The 16,432-nt window shown below is 33.3% G+C and overlaps 2 protein-coding genes across 9 annotated transcripts in view; one reads left to right on the top strand and one right to left on the bottom strand.

Moving 5' to 3' along the window:
• Window positions 1–16,432, bottom strand: part of LOC148626540 (lysine-specific demethylase 6A-like) — a 64,954-nt gene that overhangs the window by 19,522 nt on the left and 29,000 nt on the right. For all 7 annotated transcript variants that reach the window (XM_088570594.1, XM_088570598.1, XM_088570599.1 and 4 more), the window contains 5 exons: window positions 8,121–8,241; window positions 6,929–6,983; window positions 4,814–4,942; window positions 555–681; window positions 100–198 (listed from right to left, as the gene is read on the bottom strand). In XM_088570594.1, the coding sequence (XP_088426720.1) occupies window positions 100–198; window positions 555–681; window positions 4,814–4,942; window positions 6,929–6,983; window positions 8,121–8,241 (531 nt within the window). The remainder of the gene's footprint in view (window positions 1–99; window positions 199–554; window positions 682–4,813; window positions 4,943–6,928; window positions 6,984–8,120; window positions 8,242–16,432) is intronic.
• Window positions 7,242–11,135, top strand: LOC148626541 (uncharacterized). 2 transcript variants are annotated; one of them, XM_088570606.1, is made up of 2 exons: window positions 7,242–7,284; window positions 10,159–11,135. In XM_088570606.1, the coding sequence occupies exons 1-2, from the start codon at window positions 7,271–7,273 to the stop codon at window positions 10,475–10,477; spliced, it is 333 nt and encodes a 110-aa protein (XP_088426732.1). In that variant the 5' UTR covers window positions 7,242–7,270; the 3' UTR covers window positions 10,478–11,135. The 2 variants fall into 2 exon arrangements, 1 of the variants encoding a protein (XP_088426732.1); XR_015920099.1 differs by having other exon boundaries at window positions 7,253–7,335.

Here is a 16,432-nt window from a genome sequence, read left to right as displayed (position 1 = left end):
ATGACAACACTCACTTCCAATACTAAAACTTAAGTATTAGAGTAAAATTTACATCTTCTTCCCCATGAGACAAAAAGACCAGAAAAAAAACAAACTTACCCTATTGAGCACCAGGTGTCAGCACTGGCCTCAGATTTATCAATAGAGTTGCGGTAAGAGACAAATGCATCATGAACTTTACCTAAGCTGGAAAAACATCTGTAAAAAAAAAGGAAGATTTTAAATGTCAAAGATCTACTAATGGTTGTATCCACAAACTGTCAGTCAAACTGTTGTTTTAAAGAAAAAAAAACTTTTCTTATCAAATATCAGGTCCAGATAATTTTATTGGTAAGAAACTTGTGACGAGATTCGCCCATTTTATCACATGATACCTTCATTGTGGTATTTGCGGTTTCATAAAGAATCAAACTGAAATTTTCCCAAAATCCTTGAACTTTTGGTCAAATCTTCAATTTCAAGTGATTTGATTGGCCAAAAATTTGTGTTGCGGATTTGAGGAAAATCTCAATTTAAGATTCTATATGAAACTGGGCTTCAGTACAGAAACTCACCTGCCAAGAAGATACCAAGTTTGACCATTAGTAGGATCACTTTCTAATGACTTCTGGAGATAGAGAACAGCAGATGTTTCCCTGGATTTCTTTTCCCCAAGCTGCTCAGACGTATGGTACAACCAACCTACAAAAACAAGAATTACAATGAGACATTTCTTAATTGAACACTAAATGAGAGAAAAACCAGTCTAAACTATACTTAGATATTCTAACCTGAACACTTATATCACAGAGTTAGACCTAGATTAAAGGACACAACTCTTACAAATTATTGGAAATTGGTATTCAGCATTTCACATCAATCTCATGTAAGCATCAAAGGAAAGCTTGAAAGGCATTGGTGAAATTGAATATGATACAAATATATCACTGATTTCAAGAGTTATTTCCCTTACCTTAGGTCTACCTCCTTAACTAAACAAATCCTGAAACATTCATTAAATTCTTCTAAAAGTACAATAAAATACAGAATAATACACATATACAATACTTATAACATATTACAACTTTTTTCCAAGTAAATGTTAGAAATATGTTTAACATAACTCTAGAAGGCAGAAAAAAAAAACAATAAGAAAAAAGTGTACAATTTGATTCCTGGTTCTGACAACACTGACATAGTTCTGACAACACTGACATAATTTATTACAATGAAAACGATGTAACATTTCTGTACTAGACAGAATCAAATAAAAATGTGTCTACCATTAACCAAGCTTGCTAACCTTGCTCCCTAATTTTTATTTTAAGAAAACACCACTTAAATTTAAATAGTTCAGTAGGCAATTTATGTCTAGAGGCTAAACACTGACACTGGTTAAGTTACATAACATTTATTAGACATATGTAGTGACACAATAGAAGGCAATACATTCAAAAGTACCAATAGGCTCCTTTGAGAGACAATTTACCTAAGTTGATGATCAACTACATTGCATGGATTTGACTCCCATTTTCAATGAGGGTACATATAGAAAAGGACTATGTATAAAATTCCCTCAATTATTGAATGAAATGAGTCAACATGGCCATAAGATTAGAAATGACCCATTACAAGATATGAGGAAACGAAACAGTTCAGAGAAAAAATCTTAAAACCAATTGATGATTTAACTTTTTTGAGATATCATACCACATAAAGGAGGAAGAATGGGCAAAAATTATGGCATAAAAAACAGATTAAAATGTATAAAATGTACGCATGCCTTACTGTGGCACATAAACATCTCCACAATGAACAAGTGGCAATATTAGAATCATCTAAGAGAGTAGTGTATTTCATTCAGGGGAATGGAATGTCATCGACAAGGTGGATACAAAATGAATCAGTCATCTTAGTTTATGAAAGTAATATCGTATGGGCCACAAATGTCAAGAGCACTAGTAAAATATATGTGTATATACTATAGTTGCATGTCAAAAAATGTCTAATTTTAGGTTTTATTGACTATTTTGGTCCTTGGCCATTCAATATATTATACAAATTATGATATTTCCTGTCATTAAAATACTACTAAGTATTACAAAGCCTAAGTGTTGTCAACTTGACTTCTAATTTCAACAACCAAGTCCTTAACATGTAAAAACACTTTTTTTCCTTATTTGTGGAAGTACTTTTATTTGTGGGTTTCATTCTTCCACGTACAAGTTCTTATATCCTCTACATGTTTAATCAACATCCTTGATAAAAGTTCATTGGAAGTACTCATTGTTTTTTTATTTGTAATTTTGATAATTCAAGAATTCAAAGAAAAATGTATCATATTTATAAACACTCCCACATTCTCAATTAGACAATAGTTACTTTTCAAAATAATTAAGTACCACTCCAGCTAAGAATCATGCAAAATGTGATTCATGGCTTACAAGCCTACTTATTTTTATTTTGATATTTTGTTTGAATTGCCATAGTAAACAGAAATTAACATTCGTTTTTTTCATATAACCCATGTTCTTAGGAGATAAAAATTATATAGAATGCACTGTAGATTTCAAAATTAAGGGAGACAACTTTGTAAATGAAACTCAAATACAGTGGATTCTATTGTATTTTCAATGTTGATTATCCCCTACGAGCAAACAAATTGGAATGAACAATTACACATTTAATAATATAGAGCCATAAAACTTACAAAAATAAAAATATGTAGCCTTTTTTTGGGGGTGTATCACATTTTTCAGATTTTGCATGATTCTTACAAAGACTACAACTCAACAGATGTATATTTGTTTCTACTTCAAATCCTCACGTGAAACTAGAAATGATACCCCTCGCTCTCCTCCCCAGAAACCATAATTGATACACTTTGCTCTCCTCCCCAGAAACCATAATTGAATGATACCCTCACTCTCCTCCCCAGAAACCATAATTAAATGATACCCCTCGCTCTCCTCCCCAGAAACCATAATTAAATAAAAACAAAAACAAAAAAAAAAACGAATAAGCCATTCAGACGGAAACAAAACAGGAAAGGAGGTACACAATGGCATAATGTGAAAAAGAATGAATGAAAGTTTCATCTAACTCCATTCAGCAGTTTTAAAAACATTAGTTCACATTATTAATATATGTTATATAAATAAATTTCACCGATTATAAAAATTAATCAGACCTCTGGATGGATTAACAGACGGACAGATGGCCAGAAGTCTTCCATTACCATATCGCTCAATCACATCAACTGATGGACAAAAATACTAATAAACAATATGCTGGTTAGTCACCAGCTGAATATCACCGTGATGTATCAAAAAGATCCCAAAGATAAAATATACACTACATTAAAAAAATACAAAAAAACAAAACAAAAAAAAAACAAAAAAACAAAAAAACATGTATCATGGTGATAAACAACATCTCAAAATTAAGAAAGAAGACATGAAGAAATATAAGAAATATAAAAAAAGTTTATTTTCATTGCCAAACAGCTGATTCCCACATAAAGATTACAGTTTTGATACACAAAACAAAGAAGTGTGACCAATATGTGACCAACATGTGACAACTATTTGAACAAAGGTATGAAAACTGTGAGCTTCTCCAGTTACCAATAACTTAACAAGTGTTACTGTCAGATGGTGCAGACTTATAGATACAAAAGATCAATAAGGCCAACAAAATTAATTCCTTGGTTTTCAGGCCATGCCTCATCTCCTTTCAAGGTGCAATTTTAGTGATTTCAGTATGCATATATATACATTATATAGAAAGGTCTGAAAAATTCCCAACGATGTTAGAACTGTCAAATTTGCAATGCAATTTTTTTTGTTCCCTCTGCGGGATTCAAACTCATACTGCTGTGACATCTATGGTATCTATGGCATCTATAAAGCAGTGTAGCGAATAGTCGTCACTTTCTGAGATATATATATATATATATGTATGGCTGAGAACAATAAAAAAATATCATTTTTATCATCATTATTAATTTTGGAAATAAAATGGTCAATGTCGCCCTCCCTCATTTGTCTTCCATATAAAGAGATGAGAGAACCCTAAAAATCTTGAAATGGCCTAATACATGATACACACATTCTCTTTTCAACTGTATCTTCAATGTAATATAAGGAAGCTATAATGGTTTTGAATAATTGAAGAGACAAAAACGTGTCATTATCTTATTGCTGATGCTAACAAGAATATAAACAGACCAAATAAATTTCAAGGTGTAAATTTCACCTGATATGGACGTAAATTAAGTCACGAGTTATACTTATTTTTCTGTGAAATTCGCACAATTTTAATATGAAAATCATGTAAATGTTTATTTCATGTAACCAGTGGTTTTTCATATTTACAGAATCAAAGCTATTTTGAATTTATAGTTTTTCAAAGGGACATAACCTACTAACGCATGACAACCTGGTTGGCAGCCTCATTGGGGAAAGGAAGAATAGTAAATATTTTTCTTTGAAACTTCAACCATTGTTAAGTAGTTAAATGGTTTGAAATTATTCATAAGTATCCAAGCACTTACCACTGCTACAATAAGTCAAGTTTTTTTAATTTGAAGTCTATTGCTGTTCATTGCTCCAATCAGACAGATAAACCACTCTGTCTGGTAGGAGAGTTACTACCCTTTGCTTAAATTTTAATAAATGAAGTAAAAAAAAAACAAAAAAAAAACATGTCCAACCCAAACTTCTACAGTCCATTCAAAACAAGTTCAATGCATTTTGAACCTTTGTAAAGCAAACACATATCTTAAACATACAAATCCTCTGGTCACACAAGGGGTTTCATGGTATAAAATTACCTAATTGTTTAAGGGCTGTTGCTTTGACAGATTTATCAATGTCGTCTTGGGTAACAAACTGTTCATAAGCTTCCTTGGCCTGCTTGATCTTTCCCTGAACCTCAAGTAGATGGGCTATATGTAGCTGAACTGAAAAAAAAATACAAGGTCTTTTTTGTATTGAGATTAATATCAATTTTAATTTAATGGAGGGATAGAAAAAAAGTGCTTCATAACCCCCTCCACCCACACACCCCTGACCCTCATACATTTAGTTCTGGAACAGATCTTAGACCCTCCAACCCCCCCTCCCGACCTTCGTACATTTAATTCTGGAACTGCCTTAAGACCCTCCAACCCCCTCCCCCTGACCCTCATACATTTAATTCTGAAACAGCCCTTAGAGCCTCCAACCCCCTAACCCCCCACCCCTCATACATTTAATTCTAGAACAGCCTTAAGACCCTCCAACCCACCCACCCCCCATGACCCTCATACATTTAATTCTGGAACAACCCTTAGACCCTCCAACCCCCTAACCCCCGTCCATCATACATTTAATTCTGAAACAGCCCTTAGACCCTCCAACCCCCTAACCCCCTGTCCCTCATACATTTAATTCTGAAACAGCCCTAAGACCCTCCAACCCCTCCCCCCCGACCCTCATACATGTAATTCTGGAACAGCCCTAAGACCCTCCAACCCCTGAACACCCTGTCCCTCATACATTTAATTCTGGAACAGCCCTTAGACCCTCCAACTCCTCCCCCCCTCATACAATTAATTCTGGAACAGCCCTAAGACCCTCCAACCCCTCCCCCCCCCCCCGACCCTCATACATGTAATTCTTGAACAGCCCTGACCCTCCAACCATACCCCCATCCCTTATACATTAAATTCTGGAACAACCCTAAGACCCTCCATCCCCCCTCCCAATCCTCATACATTTAATTCTGGAACAACCCTAAGACATTCACTTAATCTTACAATCTACTTTTGGTTAAACAGGAAGGTAAAATAAAACAAAAAAATAATTACAGACAGACAGCTGTACAGACACACTGCCACACACCAGAAAACGACATGGACAGAATATACAACTATTTAAGTTTGATTAGGATATAATAAACAAACATATATTAAAGACTGTCTCTGTACTATATACTGTAGACATGTAACTTTAAACAAGGTAAATAAAAATATATAGTTAGTTATGGTCTACTGGAATACAAAATAGAGTAATGGCATACTTGGTTTTTGTAAGGTTTGATTTCCTTCAGTCTCCTTATACTGGTACATCTAGTACATATATATGAAAAGTTTCACTCTGTCATACTTTTCCTTTCCTATTTCGTCTACCTCAGGCTTAGACTTTCTATGAGCAACTTGGTGGGTGTTTCAAGAAAAGCAGAGGACGCTTAACCTACCAGTGCATCTGGTCAATGCTCCCAGTTTTAGTGGAGTACGAATTGCTCATTTGCTTTTGTTACTTTGTATGTATTATTTTAGTTACTTAATGTTCTTTGTTGTGTATGTCTGTTTTCCATGTCTGGTCTTTGTCCCTGGATTACATTCTTTTGATTTTCGCTAGAATCTTGGTTCCCTTTGTTGAGTTTATAGATTCTCATTTCTAACAACTTATACTGGTACACCTAGTACATGTATATTAAGCTTCCCTATTCCCTACAGTTACTATCAACATGTTTTGCTGATAGATATAGTAAAAATATCATAGAGTAAAAAATAAGAAGAAAATATTGACATTGATGCTCCTCTCTTGACCTCACTTTCAATCAGAAATATAAGTCGACAGATATTTGTCTAGTGAAGTACAGCTCATTTTGAAAAATTCAGTTTCAGTTTGACTGAATATTTAAATCCAATGACAACAATAACAAACAAAAAAAAAGTTTTAACAATCAAATGACAATCACTGTATGAAGTCAAGGTGGACAAACCTCTTCAAAGTAATTCACAGTAACTAGTCAACAAATACTTCAGAATTTAAAATTTAGTTTGTAACATTTAAAATCTTCCATTTAGTTGTAATTCCATATAAATTCTACACAGATTTCTGGCAGTCATAAATCATAAGTAACCCCCCTTTTTCTTTCACTAACATCAGATATTACTTACTTTGTGACTTGGACAAAGAACAGGGACTGGAATCTGTTAGTGCTTGTTTAAAGTGCTGAAAAACATCATACAAACATACATTATGATAACCATACAACCCTGATCTAAAGCTTACATCCTGAACATGAAAACAAACATGCAGCTGTCCTATCACAGGTCAATATCCAGGACAAAGTTCAACAGTCTGTTGGTGTATACTTCCCAACAGTTTCATCCTATTAATTTGTATTACAATACACATATTGCTTACAAAGGAAACTGTGGTTTTTATATATAGGAAGTATTAGTGCATTACTTCCTGTATGCATAAGAGTACATTCAGTAGTTTATTTGGATGTCAAAATGACGGGAGCAATGTAAGTAAGCTCTGAAAAGGATTTGTTGGACTTATTCATAATTTCAAAATCGTAAGAATTTATGTCTTGTAAATGTGAAAAGAAGGGAAATGTTTAGTCTTCAGTTTTGGGTTGAAAATGTTTAAACAGGGTTTAATAGCTGAACAAAGAAGGGAATCTAATGTGTAGAACTGATTATTAACTATGAAACCATCCAACTTTCTGAAGAAAAAATTTCACTACCACAGGTGAAACTGCTTCACATGATGGGCCAGAGTCATCAAGGGAACCAATATTCGAGCAGCTCCTTACATTGTACGTCAAATTATCATCTTTTAGAAATGTCACCTTGGTTTTGTTTTAACTATGATAGTCATGATCAATGTCACATTCCTCATTCAGTTATTTTATATACCTGCTGTGTATGTTTACATATATATATATCAATCATCACACCTGTCGACAGGTAAAATTTGTTCTACTAAAACATTTTAATTTTGCCATTTGTAATATGTACATGTATAACTACACCCAACAAAAAGATCTTTTGGGGGCATCTTTTTTTTTATCTTTTAATTAGCATATATATATACATGTGTATGTCTAAATATCGGTAGTCACAATGGTTAAAATAGAAAGTGCACAATTTGAAAAGTGGTAACTGTCAAACAATAATAAGGATTTTCCATCATTTAAGAACATTAATGTCATCAGGGTTAGAGCCAGATTGGTTCATATCAGTGCAAAGATCAGCATTTTCTACGATCTACCTGAATGTAAAAAAACAATGTGTGACTGAATTTGCCATTTCTGTGGTAACTAGAATACAGATACTGCATGCCTAAATTATTTCTTACCTTTAAACTAACATCATAATCGGATGAGGTTTTACACATCAAACCAAGGCGTATTCTGATTTCATTGGCTCTACTAAACCCTGGGTCTGTGTACAATACTTGCTGGAAAGCTCGAGTGGCCCTGACAAAGAAAAGAATTCTCTCATCATTTCTCTAAAATACTCATCATGTATCTACACTAAGTACATACAATAAATTAGAATTATAGCACATACAATGATAATGTTCACAGAATGGGGTTGGTAATCACTCAATGAGCTGCTTGAAATACAGTTACATTTAAAGTGGACAATTAAAATAGAGATTTGCATCAAACACAGATTTAATGAACGTGAAGTAATATAAAGTTTACATCTTCAGTTCATTATCTAAGGCAGTCCATAAGGTGATTGTAAAACCAACTCTATCCCCTGAACAACATCATTATATGGGTTGTAAAAAAATAAACTGGTATACACTTACAATTTAACCATAATAATCTAACAAAACATAATGTCATCTTTCATTCATTCCTGGCCACAACCATTTCGCACAAACCTCAATTCAAAAATCAAAAACTCAAAATATACCAACAACAAACCTGAATCAAGAATAACACACTGAGTATTCTTTTAGACAATATATAGGCATATACTGTTAAATGGGAAGCAAAGCAGGTGAATTCTGAGGTGACATGCTAAACCTTAATGGTGCGTCAATACCAATGACAGTTATCTACGCCAGAAAATAATTTCTGTGTCAATACCTTAATCAATAACAAAAAAATCATCGCTTCTTACGTCAAGTATCACCTAATAAGGACATTGTGCCCTATTCTCCACATGTCTGTAATCATATCACCAGGTTCATCAGAATCTTTCTTGCTTTTAGCCAAAACATCTTACGCAAAATATTGACCAATACGTACTAAATGCCGTAATGAATTTGTACTTCAGTTTGTGGTAATCAACTTCCAAATGAGGAAAATTGTGGGTTTGTGAAACCATGGAGTTAATCTTACACAGTCATTTCCTTCCACCAAATACAACTGTAAAACATCCCAACTTTCCTTACAATGATAAAAAGTACATGAACTTAAAACATCTCTACAAAATTTGATACAACTCCAACAAGTAATATTCACAAAGGAAGAGTACAGCTTTTAATATTTCTAGTTTCATTCTTCTTCAAAGGTCAATTTACATGATACAGAAAATACTCTCATAATTATCTGTAAATAAGATTCTTGAGATTTGACCAAAAGTCTAGTCCTTGAGAAAGTCAGGCTTTCCTTAAAGAAATCAGTACTATGAAAAATGTCAGCTCAAGACCATCCATTGGTCCTCAATAAATGAGGAAACGCTCACACCAGAGGGCAAGCTAAAGCTGACTGCAAATGCAGACAAACCTCTCTATCCAAACCCTAATTGAACTTCAAAATCAGTGAGATGAAGTCAGGTGTTCATGAAGTTTACCATTTTGGGTTAAGAATATATTTAAACTGATATAAAGAAACTTTCAAAAGCTCCAGGTTTAGACATTTATTCTGATTATTAAAGGTTTAGAAGGTTGCACTGTATTAAACTCCTTTTAGTATTTTACAATGTAAACACTTGTAACCTTCAGAGTTGTTAATTGACTGACAGGTGTCTCCCCTGAAATAGATTAGACAGGTGAGCAGCTTTGGTTAGAATTTACCTGATGAAATGTCATAAATTTGTCATTGTAACAAACCAACCATTTAAATCAATGTTTGTTGAAGGGAAAATTTGAAAGGCTTGTGTAAAGAAATGTAATCAAATCAAAAGTTAGTACCATAGGGTGTACAGGATGTAAAGTATATCATATTGTTTATTTCTCCTGGCTTAATCGTTCAGTGTAGATATTTGTGTAGGTACATGTACATAACAGAAACCAATGTGGAAACTGGGAACATGTTACACAGACAACACTCCTACCAAACAATGAAAATAAAACAACCATGTATGATTCAGACCTGTGGTAAATGTTATTCAAAGAGTATAAAAATATACTACAAAACACTTTTACACTATGGCAGGTCACATACAACAAGAATGGATATAGTGAAAGAGAAAACAACCCCACCTGGATGTCAGCTCATGGCCACCCATGGGTCATCAAGGAAACCCTCAAACCACAGGGCAGGCTGCAGCTGGCCCCAAAACAACATTTTACACAGATACAGCAAAATAGATGCCCCAATATACTCCAGCAACATAAAAGTAATTAAAAAGAAAATGAAACTTTACAAACAGAGGCCAGAAATTCCTGATTTGGGACCAGCACAAAAAAATGTGGCAGGGTTTGATTTACTCATATGGGCACCAGTACTGTTTGAGAAGAGTAATTACCCTTGATATGCCTAAAAACCATGGGGCTTTAATTTATGTCCTTCTTCTCTTATTATCTTAAAAGATTTTTATGGATCCTTAGTTTATACTAATTCAACATGCGAATTACTTTCAGTCAATAGATTAGCCATAAAACTTCCATATTTTAAACTGAAATTCAATTTTCTATTAAGATATGCCTATACTACCATTACAAGACCAACGTAATCAACCTGGAGTGGAGAACTGAATACATGAAGTTCAGATAACAAAATGATTCCTGTAACCATGGTTACATACAAGGAGTCGTCAACCCCTAAATCACCTTTCAGAAATCAGGACAAGATCACCTGACAAAGAGGACAAATTGCCGTAAATCAATGCCCATATCATCTTCCTGGATTCTACTAAAGTCATTAACCTTGGCATCAAAGAATATTCAGATCAATATTTCTAAAGAACAAAGGAATATTTCTAAATAATTCATACAATCTACCATACCTGCCACATGCTCTCCACATTCAAGTTCTATATGAATGGAACAAAACTATCTTAACCTCTTATTCATGAAAATGAATGCAAGGTCATGCATAGTGCTGAAAACAATTTTTGTGGCAATTTTATTTCCTTTTTTGAGGTAAGACAAAAATCAAACAGTTCTTATCTCTAACTTCAAATGACATCATATAAAGACACAGAAAATATGGGGGGAAAATGGTGTGAAAATTTCCCACATTTTTTTGGGTCACATGCTTTGACAAATTTAAGTCAAATCATTTTCCCCCTACCCCCCCTTAATTTTCAGATTTGCGTTCATTAGGGTAAAAAACACAGAACATTATACACAACAAATAGAAAATGGATGGACAGAAAACAGAAACTTGTTAGATCAGAAGCCATAAATTCTGTACAAATGAAGGTGCACTTATTCTAACTTAAAATATGGAAGAAAAGTGCATTTCCAAAGCCTGGATCTAACACTACACAGCTTCATTGTTCATAACAATATAAAGAAACCATCAATTAAGTCTGAGAGCCAGGAACTTCCCACTTCTCCTGTATCACAAGATGATGGATCTGAAACCTAATCAATGCCTCCTGTCACCTGCTGTTGTCATGGTAATTAATTACTATTTAATCCTTCATTAATTTTCAATTGGAAGCAGGTGCTCTGATCGGATAAAATGATGTAATACTGTCATCAAAGGGCATTGTCTAAATGCATGCTCGTAAGTATCAAACCCATGTCACTGAGTTACAAAAAATAATAAGCATTTCCAATTGGAGCAGGTGCTCAGCATGAATTATGTAATAATGTGTCATGGAACATTGTAAACATAGTATCAACAAACACCTTATATCTGAGCTATTAAAGGCCATCAAAGCTTGTCCTAAAATGACAATGGTGTTAACATGATGCCAATGCAATACAGTGTACTTTACTCTGACAGAAGCATTCAAGGGATAGTACAAAAATAAATACGGAGGAACCATTTGATTTTTAGGGGGGGGGCTAGGATCAAATTTGAAATAAAAATGTAGGACAATATTGTATGGTTAAGAAATTCAAGGATTAACAATTGGATAAATCGAGTAAGAAAAAAAATGTACTGAAAAAAAAAATCCAGGAAACCAATCCTTTCCTCCTCCACAGAAATCAAATGGTTGCTCCAAAAACAAATAAACCAGTTACAACAGAACTCAATGGATATAGAAGAAATCTGCCTAACAAGAAATCCTTGGAGTTGCATGTTGAACCTGTGTAAACTGACCATCTACTCTAAAGAAAAAATACAGTCTGGTTTAGACAGGTTTCTAAGACCATACTGATGAACTAACAAATATACCAAGTTTCATGATGATGTCATTTAATTCATAAATAACATTTTCAAACACAACCATAACACCAAAAAAGACAGACAGACAGACCAACAAATGCCATGTGATTCTAAACATTATGTGTGAGATGGAGGTTCAAGTTTAAAAGCTTTAAGTTGATAATTCTATACTCCTCAGTTCTAACATTATTCTTCTAAAAGTAAGCTGTTTCATAGTATTAAGTACCTTTGCCTTAGGTAAGGATAGTTGTGGGTAAACCACAACTGAGTCATGCCAAAGATTTAAAAGACTGGTAGTCACTGCTACTATGCCAAGCACAGAGCACTTCAGAGATACACTGATATCTGGTTGGCTAAGAGTCAGAGTAATGTGTCCGAGTGGAGTGACTTTATTTCAATGATTAGTAGTAGTAAAACATAGTAACACAGATAATTGTGGTTTAAAGGCCTTACCAAGCCATAAACCTGGCCTAATTAAAATGGATACTTGTGGTTTTGGTTGGAAAAATTACAAAAGACCATTTTTCCTTGTGGTTGCTACTTGTCAACAAAAAAGTTGACAGTATGTCTATGGGACATGCAGGCCCTCCACCCACGGACCTTCTCATGTGAAACTAATGCTCATATCTACTCACAGACCAGTTCAGGTGAAACTAATGCTCCAATCCACTAAGGACTTAAGGATTCAAGATTCAAATGACTATAATAAACATCTTGCCAATGTTATCAATATATATATATATATATATATATATATATATATATATATATATATATATATATATATATATATATACATTGTACATGTATGCGTAATGGGAAAACAGGACCAATACAACTTATAACAAGATTTCTAAAAAAATTGTTTCCAATAATTACTGATTACAAATACATGTATAGATTCAGTTAGATCATAGATGACCCCTTTTCACACAAAACCATCAACACTTGTGTACTTAAATGCACTTGTAATGCATGCAGAAATCTGCGTCATAACAATATTGAATCAACTAAAACACTGAAAAATTCTGTCATTATTAGAATTTCATAATCCACTTCCTTATCCTACTCAAGTGCACAACCAATGGACACCCACTGTAGTTCACATAAACAAACAATTAATTTCCAGGAAATGATAATTAAAATATCAAGTGGTTAAACAAACAGGAACTTGAAATATTAGTGTCCTTTAAGTTCAAACACTGAATGACCAATATACACCAAAAAAAAGCCATAGGGGTATACATATATATATTGTTTACAGTTTACAGCCCACTAAAAGAATCATTGGTATATTTTTACAAAGATCCCTGAATCCAGATATAGTATATTTATGCACAGTTATGTCATTCAAATGTTAAAAAAAAGACATCATTAAGTGTAGGTTCTATGCAATATTTAATAACTTATAAAAAAAAATTACTATAGAATACATGCTTCACCAAACTTAATGTTTTGTCAAAGATGTCTAGTTACAAAAGTATTTATGATCGAAATATTGAATTTAGTTGTCGATACTCATATATACTGCACCAATGAAATATGTCATGACAGATGTCAGCCCCTTACTCTATTATTGAGCAAATCACCTACAGCTGACATCAGTTAAAGTCATTGGAACATTTTTTTCAGTACATACAAAATGTATGACATTCCCCAGAACAAAACATCCACAATACATAAGAGTAACAGGAATTCCTTGTTCTTTAATACATTTATTTTTATGCTGTCTTGACATGTCTGAAGTCTATTGCTGATTTCATATGCATTAATTATGTAAGAATGTCTTACAAAGGTGTTATTTCATCAACTTATTTAAAATAATCAGACTTAATATTCTTCTTAAGACTGGCAACAATAACAACAAAGAGAGCTCCTTGACAAGATCTGAAGACAAAGACATGCTAGAGAAATTAGTGTCACCACTACCTGTCATGAAATGTTTGTGTATGTGGCAGAAAAAAAATAAGTCATAAAATAATAGAAGTCCATGTCCCTTACTGTGATGGCAACTGTGTGTGACTAGACAGGCAGACTTAACCAATTTATGACATACATGTAAGTTAGATATTTCATGGCTAATATTTATTCAATTCAGCATCTGCTATGTATTAACTGTTAAAGTACTTTTATTTGTTTATACCAATTTTCGTGAATTGGGAAAGAAACACAAGTTTGTTGATTATTGAATTCACAGTTTTGAGATTTTCAGTATACAAATCAAATAGAATCTCCTTTTTGTTGGGAATCAAATTTCATGGTTTGGCCTATACAGAAAAATCCTGAAAATAGGTACCCTTAGGATAATAGTAGTCCAACACAGTGAGATGGATCTCACAAAAGCAACAGCCCACTTGAGGTTATGCCATCACATTCTATATATCATTTTATGCACCAACAAAAAACGTCAAGTAATATAAAATTCCAAACAACTTAGGTGTAAGGTGAGATGGGTTCCTCATACATGTACCATAACAATTCCTTTGCTCTATTCTTATCATCACAATCTTATAATCATGACACAATTTTAAAATGCTCTACACGATTAAAACCCACTATTAGAAGGAAAATATATACATATTGCTAATGCACCAACTCAAGACTAATTGGGACGCCACTTCACTTTGACACAAATATCCCCACCAATCAATAGTTCTCAATTAAAATCTTAACTGCCGTCTAACCTACTTTTCTTTAGACATCCATTTAAAGAAAAATGGAAAAAAAATGAGAAAAAAAAAAACATGGCTGCAAAAAAATGGTGTGTTTAATACTCTAACCTTCTGACTGACTGGTTTGTTTTTCTACTTGAGTAATAATTGAATTATATCGTTGACTGATATAATAGAATTGTGCATTAGGCAGATAAGTGCAGCTTTGTTGTGGTTGTCCAGAAACTAGGACGGTCTGTTGATAAGGGCAGAACATGGTGAACTACCAAACATGTCACTGATGTAATCAAGTACTTCCAAAATATCAGTTCAAAAATTTTATAATAGAACAATGGTTAGTGATAATGAACAATGTACTTTGGCAGAGAATATTTTGTCTTCAAATACTTGAAAGGTTGTACTGTCATTACACTGTAAGTTGGTTACACATTTTATATTTTTACATATAAATACATGTATGTGTTCAATAAAAATTTAGCATCTCTGATTTGATTGTTAACAAGCATAAATGCCTATCGAAGGTTTTACAGTTTACATAGTGGATTGATGATCTAGTTGTGCTCTAAAATCTCATGGGAAATCGTATATATCACTAGTTTAATAAAATGTTTCAATTAATCGAAATATTTGAAGATTGATTGTAATTTTATTAAACTGGTGATATAGATTTCATATGCCCACCACTTGAAAATATTTTGTTGTGGTTTTTCCCCATACTCTAGCAGATCCTCAAGCTCTAAAGTATGACCTTGGACAGCAACACCTGGCTGTTCTCATGTTAAATCTATATCACCAGTTTAATAAAATTACAATCAATCTTCAAATATTTCGATTAATTGAAACATTCATTTATCTTCTGAATTTGTACATGTCTTTTAAGGTCTAAAAACACTATGGTTTTATATATGGTCACAGAGTGATGAGGCTGGTCAGCAGAGGAAATTATGCTAGCAAATGGAAAAATTTGGCAAAAACACAAAAAACTGAACACAGACACCTCAATCCATGTTTAATGTAGACTATTAATAAGGACATGCATATTGAAAAATATTGTTCTTATTAACCAAGACCAGGAATGTACATTTACATAAAAAATAACTATACTCACTGAAAACAGACAATGACTAATATGAATAGGATTTCAAAATGTATGTCATGTAATACAGTGTATCCTTACATTGCTATCAAAACTCTCAATAATAACCATTTGATTCTTGGTGCCTTTGAAATATATCCTTTATCCTTTCCCACTTTCCCTTATATGCCTTTGTTACTAGCACTAAATATTTGATGTAAACATGAACAACAAGCTAGCATAAACAGAAAGATGATGAGCAAATGCTACACAACTGCTAGACAGCGGCAGTCTGAACACATCCTAATTAGTCTTAGACTTCCTTATATGGTTATAAGTTAACACATTCGTAAACAGTACTAGCTGCAAGACAATGTGCCTACTATGATCATAACAG

The sequence above is a fragment of the Perna viridis genome, chromosome 2 (assembly GCF_037379345.1).
Source record: "Perna viridis isolate PV_CMFRI_1.1 ecotype Kerala chromosome 2, ASM3737934v1, whole genome shotgun sequence".
Taxonomy (NCBI): Eukaryota; Metazoa; Mollusca; class Bivalvia; order Mytilida; family Mytilidae; genus Perna; species Perna viridis.
The sequence above is the reverse complement of the archived record's forward strand: the minus strand, read 5'-3'. Positions and strand labels throughout refer to the sequence as shown.